This window comes from Camelina sativa, chromosome 9 (assembly GCF_000633955.1).
Source record: "Camelina sativa cultivar DH55 chromosome 9, Cs, whole genome shotgun sequence".
NCBI classification, from domain to species: Eukaryota; Viridiplantae; Streptophyta; class Magnoliopsida; order Brassicales; family Brassicaceae; genus Camelina; species Camelina sativa.
This window is the reverse complement of record NC_025693.1, coordinates 18,263,844-18,289,158: the sequence shown is the minus strand read 5'-3', so window position 1 is coordinate 18,289,158 and position 25,315 is coordinate 18,263,844. Positions and strand designations below refer to the sequence as shown.

The following is a 25,315-nucleotide window of genomic DNA, read 5'->3' as shown; positions in this document are numbered from 1 at the left end:
GATCCCAACACCACAACCTCCAAAGTCCAAAACAAGAGAGCTTTTTGGGATTTCTTTCCAGTTCAAGCCTGTGCACGAATGCACATTGTCAATTATTTCTTATCATAGTCTGGGTTGCGCTATCTCTCAGATGTTTTAATCCAACACAAAATAGTGTTAAGTAGTATATTTAGTTTACTTACATGGTAAATGTTAAAACATATTTAGATAACTATGTTGTTTAGACATCGTTAACCATTTGCACGGTAACAGATATACAATGATCGTTTTACAGTTTTTAAGCGATAGCGGTATGCTTAAAGGTATTAAATCCAAATATCAGATTTTAATTTTGTTTTAGTTTGGACTATTGCACGTATATAACCTACACGTAACTATTTTAGAAAGGCAAAGACATCTCGCAATTACACACATTTGCTTTTTGGGACGATTACAAAGTGAAAAAATTGTAAAAAACCAATTTAATTTATAGTTTGATAAAAATACATGTTTTAACGGGTTTAACTAAAACTTTTTTATATTTTAAAATTTTTAAGAGTAAAAATATAAATATTACTTAAATATTTTATAGACTTTAAATATATATTATAATATTTTAAATTTTCGACGGAGTTCAAATATATATAATAATTTAAACATTCTATAAAAATTTAAATATTTATAACATCTTAATTTTTTTTTAAAAACGTAAATATATTATAATATGTTTACTTTTTAAAATATTAAATATTCTCAAATATGAAATGAATGCAATGATTAGGAGCAAGATTAGGTTAACAAATGCCGGTCATGCGGCTCAGTTTTCCACAAGAGATGCTTAGCAAGACTCTCAAGTCAACCTGCCATTACGGAGCACAATTAAAGCCGAACAAGAGCCCTCGAGAGCTGCAAGTATCGGAGAAGAAATCAGATTCTATGTCTGTCTTGCCTCTACGATTCCTCTCAGATTTTTTTGGAAAATCAAAACAAGACAAAGAAACCACTATTCTAATGGGTTCACTTCCAACCAACGATCTATAGATATGATTCTTTATGTATGTTTGTAAAACTTGTCTTTTGTAATGCAAAGTCTCAGTTTAATTGCAAGAAAATGAACTTGTTTGTAAACAAAACTTCTTTTACCTTCTCTCGTCTATGAGCCAACTCACTGTAGAGAACATAGAGTAAAAGAAGTAATATATTATAAGCATGTTTACATCTTGTACTGTACTACAAGCATGCTCTCTCCCCTAATAAGTTAGACAAAATTTGGTAGCGAGAATTTTCACCTTTACATAAAGATTTCTCTATTCAGACAAAAAATTGGAACATGTAGAAGGGGGGTTTACATCCAAGCTCCCCAGCCAGGGAACATATGTGACAAACGATCTGTGTCAATTGCATCTTGTATTAGTTGCTGTGCCTACAGAGCAATAAGTGTTGAGCAAATACAATCAGTAAACAAGTTAGCGTGTGCTGTTTTAACCTTTGATTTATATATCAAAAACATTACCTGGCCATGTATGCTTCTCATCTCACCGCCATCATAGCCATCAAGTTTTTGCTTGACACGCATCAAGGCACGCGTAGCATCCTTGTTCCCCTCGAATTCCTCTTGTAACCCTTCCAAGTTCAGGCCATTATAATTCTCAGTTTCCTGGATCAAAAACCTTTGTGTGAGAAATAACAACATCTTTACAATAGATATCCTAATACTGACTTGTAATCTCGTCTGGAACATGACAATGAAGTTAAACACAAACTTCAAATTATTTGCGTCAAAAAGTCTCAAAGAAAAAGCATCAGAATGGCATCTATTTAAACAACAGGCAAATTTGCATTCTGGCCTTCTCTACATTCAAGAATCCGTAATTAAGTCCACACTATAACCCTTTTGCAGAGGCTGCAACCACATGCATTGCATTGTACATTTACAGTTTAAATTACAAGGGTACGAGGTACCTTCTGTCTTTGCAAAGCCTTTAAGGGGGACAAGGCCCATTTGTACAGAGGATCATGTATAAACACCTGCAAAACAAGCAATATTGATTAAGTATTCAAAAAAAAGCTTTTAAATTTTGAAAAAAAGTCAAAAGTTAAAATTTAAGATCTTATTACTTCGACAATTGTAAGCAGCGCCTCTTTATTTGTTCGCATCACAGACAGGGTTTCTTCGCAACATCTCCTGAAAACGCCTTCCACTCCTGTGATGCCCATTCCATCAATTATGTCTCTTGTCAGTCTGAACGGAACCTGCCAAATCAGAACAAAAATGAACAATGAGAATCGTACATAGACTTATATATACTCACAGGAAGACCAATTAAATATGTAAAGAGAGGAGGTGGAAGAGAACTCACCCTTTCAGGAGTCTTGAGCATTAATCCTTGTTCAAAGGCAACTCCAAGATCTATGTGGACAACTTCTGCTGTGGCTTGATCGATTAAAATATTCATGGCATGACGGTCTCCAAGACCAACGATGTACCCAACCTGATAACAAATTAAATTACAAAATTTCAGGAGGAGATGGATGAATCAGAGGGAAAACTAAAGAACAGCTTGCTAAATGTACTCCACTTTCTCTGATGGCTTATTTTACGCCATTTAGTAGGATACAAATGATCTATACCGTTTCATATTCTAAAAGTGAATAAAGATCATAATAGTGGATATACTTGCCATTGAACTAGCTGCAACACTACGTGTATACGCAAGCCTCTTCACAAACCAGTCAGCAGGCTGCAGGAACTTTTCCAGGAAAAAGTAATGCATGACAGGCCTGCAAAAGGGGATGGATATGTCAGCCACCAACTAGTACTTACGGAGTAAGTTAAATTAACGTTTCACAAAGACTGAAACCTGAAGTTTGTGCAGACATCCACAAAGGCTTTGCGTTTGTCCTTCGCCTACAAGCCACCAGTCACCACAGATTAATTAAGATTACCAGATGTCAGTGATGGCCAACTAAGAAGATCTGAGAAATGAAATGAGCTTACACTCGACATATGTTCTCGGCATTTAGCATATTTCCAGTTTCCAACGCCATAACGACCATGAGCGCCTTCACTCCTTGAGCTGTGATTTGATATGCAAAGAGAAGTTTTGAACTGTAACAACTAGGAAAAGAGATTGTTGTACCATGTTACTGTAAATATTAGTCTACTAGACCGACCTTCCTATAAGATAATCTCCAAGTGGAATTGTGCCATCGACCCACTCAAGAACACCAGCGCTAGGAGTAAAAGGAATAACCTGAGAATATGTATATACATATATATGCATTGTAAGGAGATTTCAACTTACTGAATGGATCAAATTTTCTCTAGAAAAGTAGATTGATACAGAGACATACCTTGTATGTGCGCACAGCTAATCTTCTCTTCCATGTGTCCCGGTTATTGTGTAGAAAGGTATTTACGAGGCCAAAAAACTGTTCCATAACCTGAAACAAATGGTAGACGCTTTGCATAACTAAACTATTGTATATGTAATCATGGCTAGGTCAGCATATTTTCAGTTTTCTGCCAGTACAACACACAGTAGCACACACGGTGTATCATATTACAGACATTGCCAGTAAAACTTCTGAAACTCTTACAGCATCTTGTCTGAGGTCATCATTGCCAGATTTCGCAAGTTGCTTATATTTTTGGCCATCAGATCCAAAGCATTCAACTACTTTTGGAGCATTTATACCATTCATCACTCTGCATATCATCCAAAAGACATGGTTTCAAATAAAGCACTCTTTAAACCTAGAAATGCAAAAAGTGAAAGGATTGACTGAGCAGGGACTTACGTAACAGAATCTGATAAACCTCTGAAAAATGGGAATGTCCCTTCATTGTATTGGCAACTACGATCAACAGGAATTGTAGCAGTCACTACAGGTACCTAAACTCAAACAAAAGCGAAATAAATACAAGTTTGACACATACCTCAGAAGCACATAGAAAAAGCGAACTTGAATATCTGAACCAGAAGGAAAATGTAAAAAAAAAAAAAAAAAAAAAAAAAAAAAAAAAAAAAAAAAAAAAAAAAANAATTAACTCTTCCAAACTAAATAAACAACAAAACGACTATATCACCATAATTCGTTCAGGGAGTTGCAACAGACACAAAAAAATAAACATGGGAGCAGACAAATGAAATATTAGGATCAGAAGAAAACATAGGACAAAATTTGCTAAACAATTTTCAAAATATATAGTTGCCATTTAATTCTTCACTGAATAGGAGTGCCTATCAATATGACCCATCATTGTGTCCTACGAGCTAATAGTTATTGCCAAAGCTAGATAAGAATGCAAATGAATAAACTGAAAAATGGTACTTACAAGTTCCAATTGTTTAACACTACGAATTTCTCTTGGCAGTGTTACCCTTCTATTGGTATCCTGCAAAGGAAAGAGTTCCGCCAATGTTTCAAAAAACGTTCAGCAAACAGTATAACAAAACACTTCCTCTAAACTCAATGATCAGACCTCTCTCCTTGTTTCAAGCTCTGCAAGCTTGATGTAGATATCTACGAGCTGTTTCATCTGAAAAAATAATCAGGAATTGCCGTTAAGTAATTAGGCAAAATTGGCGATGATGAATAAGATTAGGTGAAAATAAGGTTTACTTGTATAATCATAGTCCCATGATTATGTGATACATCCTGCAAGAGATGCTCTGCTGCAAGCTTTTTATCCGTATCAACCACGAAAGAATTTCTACTACGTTGGTTATCTTTAATACGGTCACCGTTTGCCAATGCCAGTAGCTAGAACCAAAATCAAAAGAATTATACGAGACATATACATTCAGCATTTACAAACGTAACTTCGAAAAAGATAGACAAAGCCACTTGTAATGATGTAATTTCGATGGCATGCTACACAGCACAACAGACTTCAATGTTTTCATCTTTTTTCAACAGATGCGAGATGTCGTAGGACATTCAAGAATTTTAACTTCTCACAAACCAAATAGAAAAGAAGAAACATAAAGAGTACATAAGATGGATAACATGTTCTTCAGAACCTGAAAGATTGTATGGTATGGATGATCAATGGCCATTTTTCTGATAAGTGACACCAGAGCAGACTGCAATTAAGAAATCGTAGAGATTAACATCACTGTCTCAAGTTTTCTATGATAGCCAAGTAAAAATGCATTCTACCTGAAAGCTGTTAGATCCTGATTCATCTCTGGAACTGCCCAACCTTGAAGCAATTTGATAAACAAGTGGTACAAATTTGTAAGACTGAACCTGCAAGAATGTTTACGGAGATGAAGAAACTTTGGATAATTAAACAAGAAACTTAGATAGAAAATCAAAGTAGCAGATAAAATCTGATCCCATTAGTCAAGTACCTCTCTAATGGTGCTCAACATGTTATCAATAACATTTTTCTGGGAAGCAAGATTGAACCACATGGATACTAGTCGAAACACCTGTAAAAAGAAAAAAATAGTTCCAACAGTGATGCTGTAATTTAATGCTATAATGGAATATACCACGGTTCAGCTAAATCTCTCAAATATGTTTCTAAAAAGGCCAGAGAAAACGTTCAATATCTTTCAGAGATAATGTGAGAAAAATAGGACATGAATCCCAAATAAGAAAGCGTATAAAGGTCACTCTACCATGAACCTGAATTATTTAGATTAACATACCACTCGAACATCATACTTGTCACCAATTTCTAGACAACGTTTATACCCCTCCAATGCAAGTTTCAGAAAGTTATCCCTGTCAACCTACACAATGAAAGAGAAAGGGAAGACCACGAATCAGTTAATATCATTTATCTAGCAAAAACCATGACTATGTTTCTACAGCAGACAGATTATCGGGCTGAATAAAGAACACCTGTAGTTTTTCTGCTTCTTCTTTATCCATTGTTAGTTGCTTCTGTAGATCTTGGATCTTCAGTGAATAATCAGATTGCTCCGCCTAGTACAGTTAAAAGCCCAAATATGAAATCACATGAAAGACATGCATAGACCGTCAGTTACATTGTGCTTTAATACGATATCTGTTTCGGGATAACATAAATGGAAGTCAACTACTACTTGCCTTCTTTGAACTCTTGAAGCGTTTAATAAGCACCTCCAACTCCTTTGTCTGAAAAATTAAGCACACTAGTTAGTTGCCCCCCAGTTTCACCCAGGACAGAAGAAGAACTAACTTTGGAGTTGAAGCTGTTTAGAACTATTATTTATTACACCAAAGAAAAGGATTATTCAACTATTTGTGCTCATTTCGAAGGATAACAAAAATAGGCATAGCCTATAAAAAAAAAGTATTACAGAAGTAAAATGCTTATAAAGTAAATTTGAGCAACCAAAGTGGAGGGGACCTTGTGTTTTCGTAGTCGCAATGCAGCTTGCCATTCACTGGAGGAGAGTCTTTCCTCATAACTCTTAAATAGAGCATCTGCATAATGAGCCAGATGAAACCAAGTTTGGCTCTGTCTATCTACCAGCCTTTTGCAGATCTTGGAACTCTGTCCTTCAGCAAGCGAAACTGCAGGCCTCAGATACTTCTCTAAAATTGTTCTAGAACTATTTTCAAGAGAAAGAAAAAATAAAAGAACCGAGTTGAGATTCTATAGAAGTTTATAACGAGCATAAATGGAAACTGCTTTCAACGAAAATAAGAAGCAACAACTTATTTACTTGCTCGATCTGGTTTCTGCCAGCCACTTTCCAATCACGCGATATATATCTGAAGCTTCTTCTTTTAATTGATAATTATGTAAAATGTAGCTTGCAAGACTAATGGAAACTTCATGCCGGCCTTGGGCATGTAATAGCTTCGCCTCTTCAAGCTGAAAAGCAGAAAAAGTTACTGGAAAGCATCTCTCTAGTTGTGAGCCAGATATATTTCCATGTTCTAACTAAGACGCAAAGTAACTAATAGATGTCAAAAATAAGTAATGTATGCCATCGTTCGATATGTGTCCTAGGTCACAACTGTTTTTTGACAAAAGTAGGTGTCGGTAAATTAGGAGTGCTTAGAACTTTAGTGGTAACTTTGGTCTCACCTTCATTAAATGTGATAAGGAAAACACCTCCCCAAAAATATGTACAATTAAGGAAGAAAAAGGAGGCTATTCAAATTCCACAAAAAATGCAAGATTAATCATAAAAAGTACCTTTCCAAGCCAATCTGGAACGGGTTGTTGTCCATCACTTCTTGCACAAAGAAACTTGAACTCATGAAGAGACGCAGCTGCATGAGAATACCTTGTTCCCTGAAAGAAACAAGATAACGTGGTGTTGCTCCACTGCATTTTACTATAAGTGAAACTGTATCTCTTTACATTAGAGATACCTTGCGAAGTAATGAAGCAGACTGCAAAAGATGTTGCATGGTACATTCCTCACATCCCAAGATTTGGAGGAGAACTCGCCTAAATGCGATAAATGGCTCCAACAAATTCATGTGCAACTGAGTTTGCGTAATAATAGAGCTCCAATCCTTATTCAGCCAAGACAACTGTATTTCATAATTAAACATTGGCCTCAGGCAACAAATTATTTCACTTAGCTTCTTGGTATTTGCGCATATACATCCCAAACTAATCTAATTGTAAATAAAATAACATAAATTCTTGAAGCTTTAAATTATTCACTAGAAGCTAGTGAACAACCACTTGAAAAAGAAGTTACAAGGGAAAATACCTGATTCATTGTTGGAGTCACGGGGTCTGTGCATGCTATTTGTTTGACTGGATAGCCATGCACACTTTGATGTGAAGATGTCGTCCAGCGAAGATCCCAAACTAGTCCTAGATGATGAAGAATCTGGACATAATAAAACATTAAAAAATTAGGAAAAGTCAAAACCATTGTTTTCCAAAGAGACAACAGATCTTTAGAATCAGCACATTTATAGTAATTAGGCACCCAAAGGACAATTATGATGGAAAAAGTGTTGTACTTTAATGTCCGTTTAAAATTTCATACCTGAAGTTTCACTACTGTAGAGTATATAAATTCAGTGCTTTCTTCGCTTGCACGGGAAATGGACAACACAAGCTCCTAAAAAAGAGAAAAATCAAATATTATTACCACATCGAAGCTTAGAACTTTCCAATCCGATGGTGATAACTGAAATCATGTGTTACCTTCTTCGTATCCTTCAGTTTTCCATAAAACCCTTCGTAATCCCCTTCTTGCAATGCTCTCAAACAACTGAGAAATAACATATTAAAACATGGAGAAGGAAACACGCCTAATGGTCGGAGCTAGTGTCGCATGCGTAATATTGAGGACTTTTCAAAGCTAAATAGGACTTCATCATAACTGACCATTTATACTAGGACATGACCCACATAATAAAGCCAGAGACCAGCAATTTCTGGAGACTTCAACTACTCTATTCTAAAACTCCTCTGTAACATATCATTCTTTTTGAATAAAAGTAAGAAGACCAGCGGCAAATTCAATGTTGATAAGATGTCACATAAATTTGGTGCAGTCGAGAGGTACAAACAGGGAAATATATATAATGGCTAAGAATAGCATCATTGGCACATATGACTAAAGATGTGTTACCAGTGTAGATTTTCATGATAATTATTGTTCTTGACATGTTGCAGAGGTTGGCAGTGCGTTTTCGGATAAAGTAAAGAAAAATCCCATTTGCCAGCACGCCATGCAGCCTCATACTGCAAGCAAGAATTTGAGTTATCACCTAAGAACCACAACTTACATACAACAACTGAGTCTTGCTCGATTAGTTAATTGCAATGCTACTCCTTCAAGATGTCCGATTCATCATATCTTTTCTTTATCACATGAAATATTAATAGTATTAACCAACAGCCTTCTTTAGACATGACTTCCATTTATTGGAAAAAAGGAGAAAAGTTAACCAAATCAGGATGCATACCTGCAATTCGATGAACTCTGGATCATACTGAAAGCAACCTTCTCGGGAAGTCAAGCCCCGGCAATACAGATCCAGGACATGCATACAGCCTGTCTGCTGCAACGACCTTATGAGTCCTTTGAATGGTTGTCTCTGGACCTCCCCTTCACCAAAAACAGAATGCCGTGCACTAGTTGTTGGCTGAGATTGTTCCACCTCTAGATTTTCAGAAAAGCTACCTGGCACGACTGTTTTCTGTGAACGTGCTTGCAAGTCATAATACTCGAGTGCCCTTGTCCAGTTTCCCTCATGCTCAAATGTGATTATTTGAGCAGACAACTTTCAGATTACATCCATGTAACAGAAACAGAGAGTATTAGTCATATATATATGAAACAAGCAAAAGATTTTAAAAAATCGCTGTATGAATTTAGCAGCGGAATCGTGTCAGTTTTCTCACAGCATTCACAACAAAGGGGTTAATGTTATCCATAGAGAAAAGTACTGACTAGCCAACGATTTCCAATAGGCAAGAGTTCCAAATGTGTGTATGAGATATCCAATCTGTAGGACAGAATTTTAGTATCAGAAACAAACCTTATTTGAATGTATAACCCCATACAAGCTGTCAGGCTCGTTTATTCTTGTTATTGCAGACACAAGTATCTCAACATGATCCGGCAACTGTTAACCACAAAGAAAAGGAACTATTATAAATAAATACAAACAAAACCACTTTCCCCTTTTTTACATGGAGACCAGAATTTGCAATTTTGAAAATGCAGCCAATGAAAATTTCATATATGACAATAAGCAGAAAACACATTGCATATTAGTTATTTGGTTATAAAAATGGATAAGAGCTAGAGAACAATATTATCTAGTTCATTGATCCCCAATTGATAACACGCAGTTCTTATAAGTACCATATCATGATAAGAAAAATCAGGATCTCCGAGAGTTAGATTGCCAAATCTCTCCTCACACCAATACTCAACATACATGGAGGCGGTCAAGTATGCACCGCATACCTGGAAAAACGAGAAGAGTTATATACTGGAAATAGCTTTGACGTCTCGATCTTAAATTGGTTAATGATCTAAAAGGACAGTGATGACTCACTACTGCTGATCTGGCAACAACAAGATAATCAATGGAAAGCCAATAAACCTGATCAACAAAGGCACTCTTTATGATGAAGATATTAAAAGAAACAAGAGGAATAACTGATTAGCCAACTAGAGCCACATGTAATGATACAAAAACTCTTAAACAACAAATGTATTGAAACTTTAACACTAAATGGCTTCATCATAGAAGTAGCACACAACTGACAGGGANAAATCGCTGTATGAATTTAGCAGCGGAATCGTGTCAGTTTTCTCACAGCATTCACAACAAAGGGGTTAATGTTATCCATAGAGAAAAGTACTGACTAGCCAACGATTTCCAATAGGCAAGAGTTCCAAATGTGTGTATGAGATATCCAATCTGTAGGACAGAATTTTAGTATCAGAAACAAACCTTATTTGAATGTATAACCCCATACAAGCTGTCAGGCTCGTTTATTCTTGTTATTGCAGACACAAGTATCTCAACATGATCCGGCAACTGTTAACCACAAAGAAAAGGAACTATTATAAATAAATACAAACAAAACCACTTTCCCCTTTTTTACATGGAGACCAGAATTTGCAATTTTGAAAATGCAGCCAATGAAAATTTCATATATGACAATAAGCAGAAAACACATTGCATATTAGTTATTTGGTTATAAAAATGGATAAGAGCTAGAGAACAATATTATCTAGTTCATTGATCCCCAATTGATAACACGCAGTTCTTATAAGTACCATATCATGATAAGAAAAATCAGGATCTCCGAGAGTTAGATTGCCAAATCTCTCCTCACACCAATACTCAACATACATGGAGGCGGTCAAGTATGCACCGCATACCTGGAAAAACGAGAAGAGTTATATACTGGAAATAGCTTTGACGTCTCGATCTTAAATTGGTTAATGATCTAAAAGGACAGTGATGACTCACTACTGCTGATCTGGCAACAACAAGATAATCAATGGAAAGCCAATAAACCTGATCAACAAAGGCACTCTTTATGATGAAGATATTAAAAGAAACAAGAGGAATAACTGATTAGCCAACTAGAGCCACATGTAATGATACAAAAACTCTTAAACAACAAATGTATTGAAACTTTAACACTAAATGGCTTCATCATAGAAGTAGCACACAACTGACAGGGACAAATACGTTTTGCATGGTTTTAATATCATATAAAGTTACTAAACATCAAAGTTAATTTTGAAAGTAATCAATTCTTCTTATGTGACATAAACACAAAAATTATAACAATGCATATCATAATCAACAAAACTAAAGGTGTGACGCTTATCACATGTTCCTGTAAAACAGTTGGAAATCTTAGCAGGAAGCTAAAAGCACTTTGGGAAGGAGATTTCTGGTAAACACCAGACACATAAAATATTTTATGGATCAGAAATGTTCATAGTCGTAACAATACATATGGTAATTGAAGCTAATAAACCTTTTCCCAATTTGTAGTTATGGACGCTGCCATTCCATAAGCATTCTGCAAGGGCATCTCAAAAGTTAGATTTGAAAACATATACCATAAGAATATTTTATACAAATAAAAATAAAAAATCAAATCAAATCAAATGATACAGATTTCACTATAAAGAGGATAGAAATAGCAGATTGTCCTTATACACTACCTATGATTAGCATAACTTTCCCTGTTATTGATATTGAAGCTTATTTCTTATGCAAGATAAAAATTATTGCAAACAGATCAGTGCTCAAAGCAATACCCCTAACCTTTTCTTTCTTAGTTTGTCCAGAAAAAATCGATCTTTCGAGGACATAACACATCCGCAGTTCATTCAGGGTATTTAACATAATTTGCTTCGACTTTGTTAGCTTGTTTGAATCAATGAAGATATACTCTTTCACCTGCCAATGGGGATTACAAGCTTTAGCAAAAGTGACTACAAATTTTCTGTTTCTGCAACATACACAACTCTTAAGGAAAATCATGAAGCAGCCACCAGGTAGAACCTTACGGTATACAACTAGAATTAGCAAATGACAAGTATAATGCTCAGCTCATCAACAAAAACAAAGTTCTAAAATAGATTTAAATTCGGTTGTACAAAAAGTCGAGGAGTCAAGGTGGGAAACAGTAAAGTAAGCAAATATGTACAATAGACAAAACCAAAAAAGGGAACGCAATGGAAGTGAATTTGACTTAACAAACAGAGATATCCAGAGAAGAAGCAATGCAAGCAATTTGAAAACTAAGCACTACTGGTAGGTCCAGAAAATACAAGATTTACCTGTGACGAAATTAATTTGTGTAAATTGATATCCGTCCCAATCCTTCCTGCAAGACTAACAATAACACTAGGGAATAGAAGCTCCGAGATTTCAGCTTTCAGCATTGCTATGTTCTGGCATAACCTGTCAAACAAAGCAGCAACAATGATTCACTCAGTGCAAGATTTTACTTCAATCCTTTAATGGTAACTCTGGTAAATAGGAACCAACGAGATACCTTATCGGGGCATCCTCACATAAAGCGATCATACAGTACACGAGCTGACAAATCCATCTATCAAAGTTTTTATTATCTGTGGACCACACTTCGGACTTCTCCAGAGAAAAGTTCTCAGCTAGGAGGCCAAAATGAACCATTCTTGAGTAATTTAACAAAAGAGGAATGAAACATGAATGAATTATGTTTAAACAGACAAATCCATGTCATGCGCAGAATGTAATAGCCAAAAGGAATTTAAGGCTAAGAAAAATATTAACTACCTTTGAACTGCTTTTCGCCATCCAATAAGATCTTTTCCACAATGTCAAGGTTCACGCTCCTGCCATGCACCTACCCAAAAAAACAAAAACATATCTGAACAGGCAGAGCAGTTTTCATCTTGGGATACCCTAACAAGATTGGGAAATCCACTATACATCATTCATTTTTTTAAGTAGTCACTGGATATATATATATATGATTTTTGAATCAATTTTCACAACTTTCTGAAAGAACCATATCTTATATACCCATCAGCAGAATATTGCTGAAAACAATGCCTGCCTATCAACCAATGAAAAGTAGCATAAGACCAGAAAGCTCACCTCAATGGAAGATCTCTCACATGAATCGAAAGATGATAATGCTTGCTGCCCCCTTTCGGTTGAAAGAATTCCCTAAAATAAGAAGAAAGGGACATCTATAATCTATATAGCTAATTTTTTTTAAAAAAAGTAAAGCAAAATTTGCAAACAATTAGCCTTTCAGAGAGGAGACAATGAAGCACAGCCCCTACAATGCATGGAAAGCTGAGAAGGGGATTACATATGTTTTTACCCAAATATAAATGCAAATAAGACAGAAAAAATCATAACTTTCATGAGTGTGATTGTAGATTAGTAAATTATTAACAGATCAGACATTTGACGAGGAATAAAGATGAGAAACAATGTGTTAAACATGAAACAACAGAACAAACTTTAAAGTCAATTGCAGAACTGAGAAAAAAAAAATGCCAAATTAGATAATAGCAAACATTACGAAATTTAGAGGGTCTATCAAATTAGTACAGCTAAATCGAAAGATAAGCCCAACCAAACAATTGACAGAAAATAAAAAAGTAAGGCCAAATCTGTGTAGGTAAAAAAGTTAGAAAACTGACCCGAAGAGTTTGAGATGTTACATCAATAATCTTTACAGAGTCATCTAAAAGATACTTCTTCAAAACTTTCAGCAGTGTGATAAGAATTTCATCGGATATGCCGTTCTCAGTAAAAGATCTGAATTTTGATCCAGTATTCTGGCAAACAAATTGACGATCATGCATGGAGCCCAGCTCCCCAGGAAGACGGAAAACAACAGTGTGCGGGTTCCTAATACCAACCTTCAGTAAAAAAAATGGAAAATAAGACTATATCTTCAAATTCGCCTAGCAAAAGATAGTGACTTGAAAAGAGAATCACAAATACCCTGGAAAGAAAATCAGACACCAAAAGTCTCATATTATCTGCTTCATCAGAGGCGGATACACGGACAAGAGTCCAAACAGCATTTACAATTTCATCATCAGACTGCCAAAATGTTTCTGCAGTTTCTACATTTGTCTCTTCTTGAGAAACTCCAGAGGCTATGAGCTTGTTATGCAGTGCTTGGAGGCTGCATGTGAACGATAAGTTGATATAAAATTGCAGCAATGTGATAGGAGTAGAGGATCAAAGAGTAGTAGACTCTCAACCTTGTTGGTATTAAGGTAGAGCCATATCGACAAAACTGAATTCCTTTGAAATTAAAACAGACACAGAAATATAACCTTTCACTACTTTCACCCATGAGTACAACCAAGGGGCCCACGGACAATGAAACAAATAGTGCATACATCTAAAAGACCCACCCACATAAGAAAATTTAAAATAACCAAAAACGAACCATACGTCATCTTAATTCTACAGTTAATATCCTAAGCACATCATGGCACATAGGGAAACCTTACTGCATATCTCAAGATGATTTAACTCAGGAAAGATATTATTGATACCTCTTGGAAAGGAATCTCGGTGGCAGATAACAAGATCTTCTAGCACACTGTTGGATAGTAGAACAGCAAAGAAACAAAAAGTTGGATATTGATAAAATTCTAACAAAAATGTAATCATTATAAACTGCAGAGTGCTTGACCTTCAATAGATGACTCCTCGGAGAATATGCTTCGCATATTTTGATGTGTGATTTACTAATGACTTGGAAAATTTTCATATCAGGGAATGCTTCCAAATCCTGAAATCAATAAACAAATCAGAAGAGGTGAGTTTCTCGATTATTCCAGGCACTGTTAGGACAAAAAGGAAGGCAACTTTATAGGTAGGACGCCTACCCTGATATCTTCATCAAGAGCCGAATCTGAATTAACAACTAGCTTGTGTAGCAACTTTACGAGCTGAGACGACTTAGAACCAGAAACCTTGGTATCTGCTTCAGCATCGATGCAACATGTAACCAGCTTCGAGACCAAAAACTAAAAAAACCCGCAGACCGAGAAATGTATTTTAAAAAGAGTAATTAAATCCCTTGGTATTTCAAAAGTGTACCCAAATAATAACACCAAGTAACACATACCTGGAGTTGGTCACCTAGTACACTAACAATTTCTTTGGCCGGATTGCTTTTGAACGAATCCAGCAAACAGGAGGCTATGCTACAACACTGGTCTTGTAATGAGGGATATCCAATAAATTGTCCAACGAGATTTAATATGTAACTGAAAGGGATAACAATCAAAGACCAACATAAGGTTTGAAAGCTCGAAAATAGAGATTCACTCTTCAGTGCCACTGAAATTTTAATTAACAGATGACAATCGAGTTTAGTAGCAGAACAATGTAGCAGTTCTATACATCATAGAATGTAGCCGTGGCTCCTTAAGTATCAACTAAAGATTTAAATTGGAAATTACTCTCACCAAAAGAAAAACTATACAAAGTTACTGATTATACTTATAAGTACAAACGAGTTCAAGACAATAGCAGAACCGAATCAAGCACAAACTACACCTTTTAACATCTACAACAACTTAGTTTCTACGCAAGAAAAGAACCCAAATGGTCAAGCTCATAGCTACCAATTCAACATATAGTTTCTACTCAAGAAAAGTCTTTTTGTGTTGAAGAATTTGAGTACTAACGATCAAACAAGATCAAATAGATAAATCGAGAATTCTGCTCACTTTATGGAACTTGGAACTGAAGCTCTATGACCAAGAAGAATTGTAAGCTCCTCAAGTGCGGCCAAATGATGACGCGTATGCCGATGATGGCATGCAGCTGACATTCTATAGTGCATTTCTTTTATGAACTGCGAAACAACAACAAAATTATTTTGACTGAAGTATCAAATTGATAAGAACAGTTTGATCTTGTTAAAAAGCATCGGCAAATTAAAATTTCACCATGAACACTCTATCCGGGCGAAAAATGTTTATCCTGTCAGTTATGGCCGCATTCTTAGGATAATCAGCACTGCATAAACCAAGTAAGACCTTATAAAAGGAAAACCTAAAACAACAAGTCTACATGGAGTGAGCAAGAAATTTACATTTCCATAAAACCATCCACAACTGTTTGAACTGCAAGTGAAATCGTGTCACGAGAAAAAGCAGGAACTGAAGGTTCTGGTGAAGAGGAAGTGCATGATAAAATAAAACTAACAATAGACACCTGAAAACAGAACAGGGTGTTCATTAGGGATTAAAATACGTTATAAATGAAAAGAATTATCTATTCTACTTTTGAAACCAAGGATCTCTCACAAAATGAAATTAAAGCATCCAAACTATTAATCTTGCAGTTGCCTATGCTTTGATCTTGGATCGGGATTCGGGAAGGCTTGATATATTGTGACTAGCTGATCAGACCTTAATAACGGTAGCATGGGAATTTTCCACCACAAACACCAAAGACAGATCTGGAATCACGAGTCAAAGGTTATAGATGCCATACCATATTCTGCTTAATTAGCTTGTCCCTCTCATTCTCGCTGATCTCACCAACATACAATATTGAATTCTGAAGCATCATTGCACCTTTATCACATTCTGACGTTTTACTACAGTGCAATCCCATACATATTGCAAATATTGGCACAAAATTTTCCTTGACTAACACAGCCACCGGTTGGCCAGCAATCTACAAATTGTAGACACTGTCAGTAAAATATAGATTGGGAAAGTTTAAATGCCACCGTAGAATGAAGATCATACAAAAACAGAAGACAAAGCAACCAAAAGTTTATACATATTACAAATTTCACTAAAAGTCCTTTAAGCATCTCCATAAACTGAAATTGGAGTTGTATAACGTTCAGTTATGTCCATAAAAGATGTAAGGAAGCACCCTTACCTTAGATACCCAATCAAGGTTAGTATGATCTTCATGCACCAGAAGAGCTGGAAGTAGCCAGTGGGAACAAAAGTGGATGAAATATTTTGGTTCAGTGTTTGGAATGAACAGCTGACTTGTCTGCAAAAAAGCAACCACCAGATGATACGAAATGCTAAAATGTACTCATTCTACTCTTCAAACTGCCGCAATTGTAGGACATATTGCTAGATATCTAAAATCTCATGTCGATATTTCATTCATCCACTAGTAATTTACTTTGATTTTGTAGTCAAACTAGGCGCTATCTCCAATATTGTAGACCCATGTGCAATAGAAACGAACGAAATTGAATCTACTTTACTGTACCGCAAGTTTGAAATATAAATGCTATTTTGGTTTATAAAAATATAGCAGAACTGAAAGTCCAACAAAAAAAGTTAACATAAATAGTGAAAAGGTAATATACTACAGAAAATAAATAATTTATGAAACAGAGAATATCAACTTGTGGCATACCTCAACAAGACCAGCTAAACTGACACCACATGCAATCCAGAAAAAGAGGATCGGGCCCAAGAGTTCCTCCAGGTACTGCATATAAACCATATTACAAAGAGATGTAGATGATGTCAGCATGCAACATTTACAACGTTCAGAGGTGATTAATGTCAGATAACTCTGCTGCAAAAAAAATAGAAGAAGAACATTTATCATGCAGGTGTGGAAGAGATAAAGAAATGAGAATTAATAACAACACCTTGAACCTAGATGGGTAATGGAGTTGTGCTGATAGGTTGTCAAGTGCAGCAATGATTAATTCCCTAGAAGGAAAATGGCCAGATAAGTAGAAGAAGGTTTCAAGTATAAATAAAATACAGTATCAGTTACAAGAAAGAAATACCTCTGACAAGGTTCTATAGCTGAAACAGCGCATATCATAAAAACAGCCTACGTTTAACCCATTATAGAATACGATGTTAATACACAGCTAACTGATTGTATGCTCAAAATAATTCTAAAATGAAAAGAAAAAAAAAGCATTACTTGCAACTCTATGTTCTCACTGTGATAAGCAAGGTGCATAAGAGTAATGATGACAGTCTCCATTTTCGGGCGAGGCTGGGGACCAGCAGCCAAAACATCCCTTGCAGTGACTAGTTTTTCCTTTGAGGAGGTTACCAGTATAATTCCGAAGCTGGAGCTGGAAAAGGAAATGGGAAAAATATTAACATCTAATGAGATACTTTAAACTGACATCGATATCTGAAAACAGTGATAAAAATAAACTATTAACAACTAATTAGAAGCTACAGTCGAACATTAAAAAACGGATACCGAGACCATGAAGCAAGTTAATATTTCAAAGTATAAGCGCTGTGAAGCATCAGACCTTACAGAATGCTGTTGTTCAGAACAATGTATCAGAGAACTTTGAGAAGATTTTCAAGAAAGATAACTAAATTTACTTGTTTCTGCCCACAACAAAGACAGAAATCAGCCTGTTTTTCATTTTTTTCTCTTTATGTTATGCAACAAGAATCTGTAGAAACGAGTATCTAACAGTTTGTCTTACAAGGAAAACACCCTACTAATAAAAAGCCATAGGATAATAATAAGGTTAAATAAACAAACACCAAACTTACCAAATATCTTGGAACAGTGCCTCATGGCCATCCCACGTCTGGAATAAAATGCCAATTTGTCTTGCCAGGACAAACCTCACTCGATAATCAGAGTCTTTTAGCATTAATAGAAGTCGCTCAATCATTGTCTGTGTCAAAAAAGAACTCAATTAACTGTAGAACTAAATAAAATCACTAATTCCACAAGGAACCAAGTAGAACATTTGCAAAAATAGAAACGATTAGCATTAATGGTAAAACAGGGTAACTGCCCATTTACTCATATTTAATCCTAAGATAAAAAAAACATGATTATAGTACACACACTGTAAGGTTTCTTCTTTACTTGAACATTATCGCTACAAGTAATGAGTGAAAGGAAGATTTTAAACTTCTATCTGCAAACAATAGGAATGTCTTATCTGAAGGGAATGTTATTTTTCAACTTCAATGGTATTCGACATGAAAACTAAGTTATGAAACGTTAAGGTAGAAACATTATCGCTTCATGAAAACAGCTCAAAGAGAAGCAGGAGGGGTGATTATCAATATTGCAGTCATCTCTTTAAGTCTGAAGAAAGAGTAATTAATATGAAAGTAAGCACCTGACCAGTCTGAGGATTAAGCAAAACAAGATCACATATACAGTTGATCAGCTTGACACGCCCAAACCATCCCAAGAGACCAAATTCAGAAACTTTATTCACCATTGCGCCAAGTTGGGCAAAGACCTGCACGTTACTTTAGCAATGAATAGAGCAGATCATGGAAGAAAATCGAATAATCAACTTAAAGAGGGAAAATAGTACCTGAGAACTTTCTCCATCTTTTGAAGACAAATCACAGTTTTTTCTGAGTCCAGAAGAATCCATCCCCGAGGATGATAAAGTGCGAAGTAAAACATGCAGAGCAGTGACTATGTTAAGACAGTTACGCTTGATCTTTACTTGTGTGCTAAGCATGCCATCCAAGAAATTAACCTTTAAGTAAAATAATGAAACAAAACTCTATAAATAAAAAGAAAGGTTGGTCGAGATGTAGATATAAAACCCTCTATTCCTTTCTCTAAATATTTCACAGCAAATTTTCAACAATTTGAATTCTATACCAATTCATTAACATTCGGCATAGACGTCAAGCATGAAAGCTGGCATAGATGATACAGTATATTTTCCAGCACCTACACATGTAAGCAGTTTGTGGCTTTAAGCTCACTAAAAAAAAATTGAGATACTGATATGGGGAAGAAAAAATGCTGAAATACCTTAGGATCACATTCCTTCTCCAAGAGATTATATAGAACTTCCCATGTCGGAAACTGAAGTACTGGAGAAAAACATGAGATAAGTGATATCATGCCCAACTTCCAGTTCCCCGTGGAAACAGACAGCCCGGGTACAGCTTTCCCACCGGCAGTTATAATATCCATATCTTTAGTGTCTTCAGCTAGATCTAATTCCATATCCACTATCCTGCCAACTTCTGGGGAATCAAGTGGTAACGACTTTGTAGGTATAGTGTTGGATTCTGTATTCCATGCGTGCTCAGTGTATTCTCCATAGACTTTAGCAAAAGCCCGCAAAAGGCTCTCTAAGGAGTGAATTACAGCATCATAACTAGCGCCAAGAAGATTATGGTCTCTTCTGTTGCTGAAGACGGGAGACTTAGTAAGGGACCTCAACGAAACTATTATAGAAGCTTTCTCATTAAAATCTGAGCCAAACCCCAAGGGACCGAGACTTTGAAGATCATTAAGGCTCTTTAATATTGTTTCAACAGCATGATCCAGGCCTTCTAACAAATACTGGCATGCTTTTAAAAAGAACGAACTGCTTCCATTACTCTTCCTGAGAAATGAGAGCAAATTCGAAGAGATACAATTTAAGCTAGTACATCCAGGGTGCAGAAAAAATCACAACCACAATCACTTTTGTGTCTTAGACACCTAATCTGAAGAGTGAAGTTTTTTTTCCAAAATTACACAAACTTGCCTCTGACAGCTACATGATGACACTACAAACAGAACAAAGACGCATCTACAAGTGGTGCTTACCATCTATCAAGAAAACTATGAAACTCTTCATATAAACTATATTATATATACACATATTAAAGGAGTGAACATTTTCAATAGAGAAAATTTGATATGTAAAGAAAAATATCAGTTTTCACAAGTTTTAAGAACACACCAAGAACAGGATGAGTTGCCAAACCTTGTGATATAAGAACCATGCATAAAATGGCACAACAGAGCACATCCCATAAAGATGTCAGACAGTGGTCCTTTGGCATTGCTCTCCGGGATAATGCTAAGAAAATAGATATCCATGTCATGAAGCAATGGATCTCTTAATACCAGAGGTAGTTGTACAACGTCAGAAACTTGGCAGCTAGAGATCTGAAGATACAAAGAAATAAAACAACTGTCGCGGAAATGAGTCAGGAAAAGGCGAAAAAGAGAGTAAGGATTCTTCACCTTGCTAGAATTTGAGCAAACTCTTGCTAGAGCCTCCACGGAGCATTCAAAGAGTCCAAATCTTCTTTCTAGCTCAACATCATCTATCTGCAAAAGAAACAAAAACAGTGCCTTTCAATATTAGTCTTGACACTTGATACTTTTCTGAGATTAATTTATTCAATCCTCTAATAACAACCATAACAGGCACCTTCGCCACATCATTCACCTGTTCGTAGACATCCCATTCAGATGGTGTTGGAAGATGTTCCTTAGGTACTGGAAGTGAAGTATTGAAACCAGCACATAAGGAAAAAGCAGCTGCTGGTAGAAGCTGAACCATTCTCTCATTTAGTGTCAAACGACCCTATACATGTTATAAGCCATAAGCAGGATTTCCAATATGACTGTGTGGTACACATCATTCGCGACTTATAAATCTACAAATCTTACTACTCTCAGTAAGAACCTGATGAGATTTTGAACTCTCTCTTACGATTTCAGTTTCACATATTAGGTGGAAATAGAATGCGGCAGCTCTTTAAAACTAGTGGGCAGAATATAACATAAAAGGGTGAAATTTCACTGCCTTTCCCAATAATTAAGAGCTTAACTACGACGATTAAAACTGTGCCAAGATCAATCTACGTTATGATGCAAAAACAACTCAGGCTATTGGTTTTGTTTGGTCATATCCTAGACAACACCTCGTCCACGGACAGTAAGAGGTGTCACATATAGTCAGACATCTGTGACACAAATTCTTGTGTTCTTCTGAAAAAAAAATGAAAAAAACTACCTTCCAGCTTAGGGGGGCACAAACTGCTCTAAGAAGATTGCGTCGAAGATGTAAATCATCTTGCAAGTTTCCCTGCACAGTTATAGAACAAGACCATCTTAATGTAACAACTTTTCAAGACTTGTAAGTTTGGTAATATGTCAACCCAGAATGTAGATACCAAAACCATACAATTACTGTCAGAACCTGTTTACCTGGCAACCCATACGTGAAAAGTAACATGCAATGAAGTACAAGGCCGGCCTGAGTAAAAATAATAATTCTTTAGACAACAGTAGAGCCATTCAGCATGTATTAATAAAAGCCAACCAATAGTCAAGCACAAATAATCTCGTAGCATTAAACATTTATAAAGAATAAGATGCATAAACTTATTTTGATGCTTTTCTTCAGGAATTGACGATCTAGCCTATTTGCACTCACGAAATAGCTGAACAACATGCTTATAAAGTTTTGAGGATGAAAGGCTTACTCAGAAGGTATGTGCCTGAATAACTGATGATCCCACACTTCTTGAGGCAGAATCCCAACGTTTATGTGCTGCTGATTGAAGAGACAAGAACATTATGAGGATACAAGTCTTTAGAAAATTTTATAAAATTCATTTACAAACTCACACTTGAAATAATTGATCCAAGGAGCACCAAGACGGCATCAACCTGCATTAAAATAGCACCAATTATGCGTAAGAACATTTGCGATAACTAATCAGCTAAACACAGCGAGTAATCGGAAACTGTATAACTAATCAACTTCTGACCAATTTCCGAAACTATTACAGAGTTGAATTAAGAAACGGGAAATGGCTAAAAAGGAAACCACTAACATTTGATCTAACACAAATCCCTGAAGAAAGCTTTTTTCATCGTTCGAAGAAATGTTAAAACTCTAAGTAGAAGTTGTTGTCAGGGTACCTATATACAAGTTCAAGTTTCATTGCTGGAAACTTATTTGCTATCAAGTGTTCAGGGTGTTTTTTATCTGTTCTCTAGTTTCATCTAGAAGAATACTGTGCGAAACAGAAAAGGATATAAGTAGATAAGTGCAACGTACAATTACACTTGTGCTACTGAATGTTGCTAGCCCATGGATTAAAGAACTCCAGATCAATTGCCAACCACGATCTAGCTGCAAATAATGTGGTTTAGAAACACTAAAACCTAAATACAAAGCAAATTAGATTCATAACAAGATATATTATATGAAATCAGGAATTCCAATACAAAGCTGTAATGTATAGGGCCTAAAATCCATTTCAGATATAACTAAAAGTAATAAAGATTTCTAGAACTCATATAAAAAAATGTAGGATTCCAAAACATCATAACGATTTTTATCAAAAATGGTCACATTATTTATGTAACATCAGTTGGTTCTTAAATGAACATAAAAAGCAAAACCCTATCTGTTGATAGTCTATTAATGGGCAGCTCATTCTACACCAAAACTGGTTGCCAATATGCAAACACAGAAACATTATAATATAATTTCAGCATTTCTTATTTTAGTAACAATACCAAATCAGCTCTAAATCTCAGCAATGCATTTTTTTCTGTTCAAAGCTTGTCTAATAACCTACAATATTATCAGACTCACACACACAAAGGCAGTAAAGGCATGTAAAATACCTCACTTGAAGAAACAGGGGACTTTGATATGTCCGTAGTAGTATCTGAGAGTAACAAACCAGAAGAGAGCCCTTGCAAACTCCTTCAAATAAATTAAAGTTTCACAATAAACAAACTGAGATATAGGATCGGCGAATTTAACAACTTGAACGCTATATTAAACAAAGGTCCCTAAGTGCCTCATACTAATTTGCATAGTTTTTGTATTAAATACCTCGACAGCATTTTACATTTATAAAAATATGAAGGAACTTGCTGCAAATTCAAAATAGTGAACACCTGAACTCCATCATAAACGTACCTCAAAGTCCATAGTAGACCATCATAAGAACGTCTCATACTGGCATCCTCCAGAAGTCTGTCACATACAATATTAAGTAAATAAAAGCAGTCCACTGTTACAGACATACAGATACTAGTAGTATGACAATGAAATATCCAGGAGTAGCACCATATCTACAATTTACAGCTATTAGAATGCTATGAAAATGGATATATCAAATTATCAATCAAGTTATTCATCAGGAAATTAAAATCATAATCTGCTAAAGGTACTACCATCATAGCAGGCAACAATTGCCAAGTAATGTTGAATCATATTATTGTTCAGAAGTTGGTAATATGAGAAACATAAGAACAAATAGTAAACGCCACTCAGTCGATAAACACGTAATTTAAAAAAGTACTATTTCAGGTGTGGTCAAACCAGGCTTATATATATGGTCGTCCCAACTGCTTCTTACGTTTGGTTATCCACTAAGATATGTGCCCAGGGAAGTATGTTCGAGGATAAAATGGCAATGGGCATTGTTAAAGAGCATTATACCAGAAAGTACAAAATCAATACTTCTTTTATCAAAAACATTCCTAAGCTCTTACCTACTGCTCTCCAAGAGGCACAGAAGCAAGATCCATGTAATATTAAGTCTTACTTCCCAAATTACCTCTGAAAGTTCGTGCAGATGGCTTCAAACCAGTAAATAAGGAGATCCTTGTTGATGCGAGTACAATAAGTCCGAACGAGACAACCAAAAGCAGCACACCTGGGTAAAGCTTATGTACATCAGTCTATGTATACATGCAAATAAAGTTTCTAGGAAAAACAAGTATCAAAGAAATTATATAATTAGTGCAAGGACAGTATCTAGACCAAAAGGGATACCCTTGAAACTTAACTTCCAGTATCACACTAACAAACAAATGGCGTACACTCATGAAATACATTCTCATGATATGGCTACACATGTATCTAGAAAAAAAAACTCGCAAAGAAGAAATCAGCAGACTGGATATCATCTAGCAAATGCTCTCATCAGAAACACAGAAACTAACCATAGCCATTTTCCTTCAGTTAGTGCCTCGACAAGACGCAACGCAACAGGTTGCCTCCGAGCTCGTTTCTCTGACAATGATGGTCTAGACGTTTTGACACATGCCTGCCAAAGTTCTAAATGTCACTAACACATTCACTCTACACACACAAACGGACACAAACCCAAATTCAAGGATACACAAGGATGTAAGCAAAAAACACATTTGTATGATGGGATTCAATCAACAGTATTGATATAAAAGTATTCTCAAAGTATATAGATCCAAATTCACTGCAGAGCAAAAATGCTTCAGAAATCATAGATTGAATCAATTCAAAAAAGGGGGAAGGGTAAGATGAAGCAAAATGAAGACACTGTTGAAAGTAAATAAAAAATGGTAGGTTGAATTGGAACTCTATTGTAAGTCATGTAAAGCTACTCAAAGAACAAAGTAATTTGCATATAAAACAGGTACCTGGTAGAACACATGTGCAGCAAGCTCAACCAAGCTACTCTGATAGGTGCTCAATGCCCCCAACTTATCATCCTTGGTTGAATCACCCCTAAAAAATAATTTAATTAGACATGCATAACTTCACGAGATGTGTAGAACCTAAAGAAGTGATCCTTCGGAAGTAAAAACTCAAAAAAGATGTACCATGATGCAGAACTTGATGAACTACCTAGATCCAATTCAC

At 35.8% G+C, this 25,315-nt stretch overlaps 1 protein-coding gene across 1 annotated transcript in view; it reads right to left on the bottom strand.

The window, feature by feature from the left end:
- The window catches only part of LOC104715391 (serine/threonine-protein kinase ATM), a 26,764-nt gene continuing 2,608 nt past the window's right edge, over nt 1,160-25,315 (bottom strand). The window contains exons 7-79 of the mRNA XM_019229984.1: nt 25,276-25,310; nt 25,093-25,180; nt 24,637-24,740; nt 24,249-24,347; nt 23,606-23,662; nt 23,305-23,386; nt 22,730-22,804; nt 22,294-22,335; nt 22,149-22,219; nt 21,871-21,919; nt 21,677-21,748; nt 21,107-21,244; nt 20,899-20,985; nt 20,636-20,820; nt 19,687-20,269; nt 19,531-19,602; nt 19,232-19,402; nt 19,028-19,153; nt 18,444-18,571; nt 17,845-18,001; nt 17,702-17,748; nt 17,558-17,621; nt 17,317-17,391; nt 16,819-16,938; nt 16,420-16,605; nt 16,016-16,137; nt 15,870-15,939; nt 15,648-15,775; nt 15,041-15,182; nt 14,799-14,939; nt 14,603-14,701; nt 14,463-14,509; nt 13,897-14,083; nt 13,590-13,811; nt 13,033-13,104; nt 12,709-12,778; nt 12,446-12,563; nt 12,228-12,351; nt 11,710-11,844; nt 11,417-11,461; nt 10,897-10,944; nt 10,701-10,805; nt 10,372-10,458; nt 8,869-9,186; nt 8,532-8,644; nt 8,102-8,168; nt 7,941-8,015; nt 7,656-7,778; nt 7,306-7,470; nt 7,127-7,225; nt 6,648-6,799; nt 6,329-6,533; nt 6,046-6,093; nt 5,839-5,922; nt 5,643-5,726; nt 5,340-5,420; nt 5,146-5,235; nt 5,007-5,069; nt 4,606-4,746; nt 4,466-4,522; nt 4,319-4,378; nt 3,781-3,875; nt 3,580-3,688; nt 3,334-3,423; nt 3,154-3,233; nt 2,978-3,056; nt 2,841-2,887; nt 2,661-2,760; nt 2,340-2,471; nt 2,098-2,232; nt 1,942-2,007; nt 1,493-1,636; nt 1,160-1,402 (exon numbers count right to left, since the gene is read on the bottom strand). Of these exons, the coding sequence (XP_019085529.1) occupies nt 1,325-1,402; nt 1,493-1,636; nt 1,942-2,007; nt 2,098-2,232; nt 2,340-2,471; nt 2,661-2,760; nt 2,841-2,887; nt 2,978-3,056; nt 3,154-3,233; nt 3,334-3,423; nt 3,580-3,688; nt 3,781-3,875; nt 4,319-4,378; nt 4,466-4,522; nt 4,606-4,746; nt 5,007-5,069; nt 5,146-5,235; nt 5,340-5,420; nt 5,643-5,726; nt 5,839-5,922; nt 6,046-6,093; nt 6,329-6,533; nt 6,648-6,799; nt 7,127-7,225; nt 7,306-7,470; nt 7,656-7,778; nt 7,941-8,015; nt 8,102-8,168; nt 8,532-8,644; nt 8,869-9,186; nt 10,372-10,458; nt 10,701-10,805; nt 10,897-10,944; nt 11,417-11,461; nt 11,710-11,844; nt 12,228-12,351; nt 12,446-12,563; nt 12,709-12,778; nt 13,033-13,104; nt 13,590-13,811; nt 13,897-14,083; nt 14,463-14,509; nt 14,603-14,701; nt 14,799-14,939; nt 15,041-15,182; nt 15,648-15,775; nt 15,870-15,939; nt 16,016-16,137; nt 16,420-16,605; nt 16,819-16,938; nt 17,317-17,391; nt 17,558-17,621; nt 17,702-17,748; nt 17,845-18,001; nt 18,444-18,571; nt 19,028-19,153; nt 19,232-19,402; nt 19,531-19,602; nt 19,687-20,269; nt 20,636-20,820; nt 20,899-20,985; nt 21,107-21,244; nt 21,677-21,748; nt 21,871-21,919; nt 22,149-22,219; nt 22,294-22,335; nt 22,730-22,804; nt 23,305-23,386; nt 23,606-23,662; nt 24,249-24,347; nt 24,637-24,740; nt 25,093-25,180; nt 25,276-25,310 (8,055 nt within the window). The 3' untranslated portion in view covers nt 1,160-1,324. The remainder of the gene's footprint in view (nt 1,403-1,492; nt 1,637-1,941; nt 2,008-2,097; nt 2,233-2,339; nt 2,472-2,660; nt 2,761-2,840; nt 2,888-2,977; nt 3,057-3,153; nt 3,234-3,333; nt 3,424-3,579; nt 3,689-3,780; nt 3,876-4,318; nt 4,379-4,465; nt 4,523-4,605; nt 4,747-5,006; nt 5,070-5,145; nt 5,236-5,339; nt 5,421-5,642; nt 5,727-5,838; nt 5,923-6,045; nt 6,094-6,328; nt 6,534-6,647; nt 6,800-7,126; nt 7,226-7,305; nt 7,471-7,655; nt 7,779-7,940; nt 8,016-8,101; nt 8,169-8,531; nt 8,645-8,868; nt 9,187-10,371; nt 10,459-10,700; nt 10,806-10,896; nt 10,945-11,416; nt 11,462-11,709; nt 11,845-12,227; nt 12,352-12,445; nt 12,564-12,708; nt 12,779-13,032; nt 13,105-13,589; nt 13,812-13,896; nt 14,084-14,462; nt 14,510-14,602; nt 14,702-14,798; nt 14,940-15,040; nt 15,183-15,647; nt 15,776-15,869; nt 15,940-16,015; nt 16,138-16,419; nt 16,606-16,818; nt 16,939-17,316; nt 17,392-17,557; nt 17,622-17,701; nt 17,749-17,844; nt 18,002-18,443; nt 18,572-19,027; nt 19,154-19,231; nt 19,403-19,530; nt 19,603-19,686; nt 20,270-20,635; nt 20,821-20,898; nt 20,986-21,106; nt 21,245-21,676; nt 21,749-21,870; nt 21,920-22,148; nt 22,220-22,293; nt 22,336-22,729; nt 22,805-23,304; nt 23,387-23,605; nt 23,663-24,248; nt 24,348-24,636; nt 24,741-25,092; nt 25,181-25,275; nt 25,311-25,315) is intronic.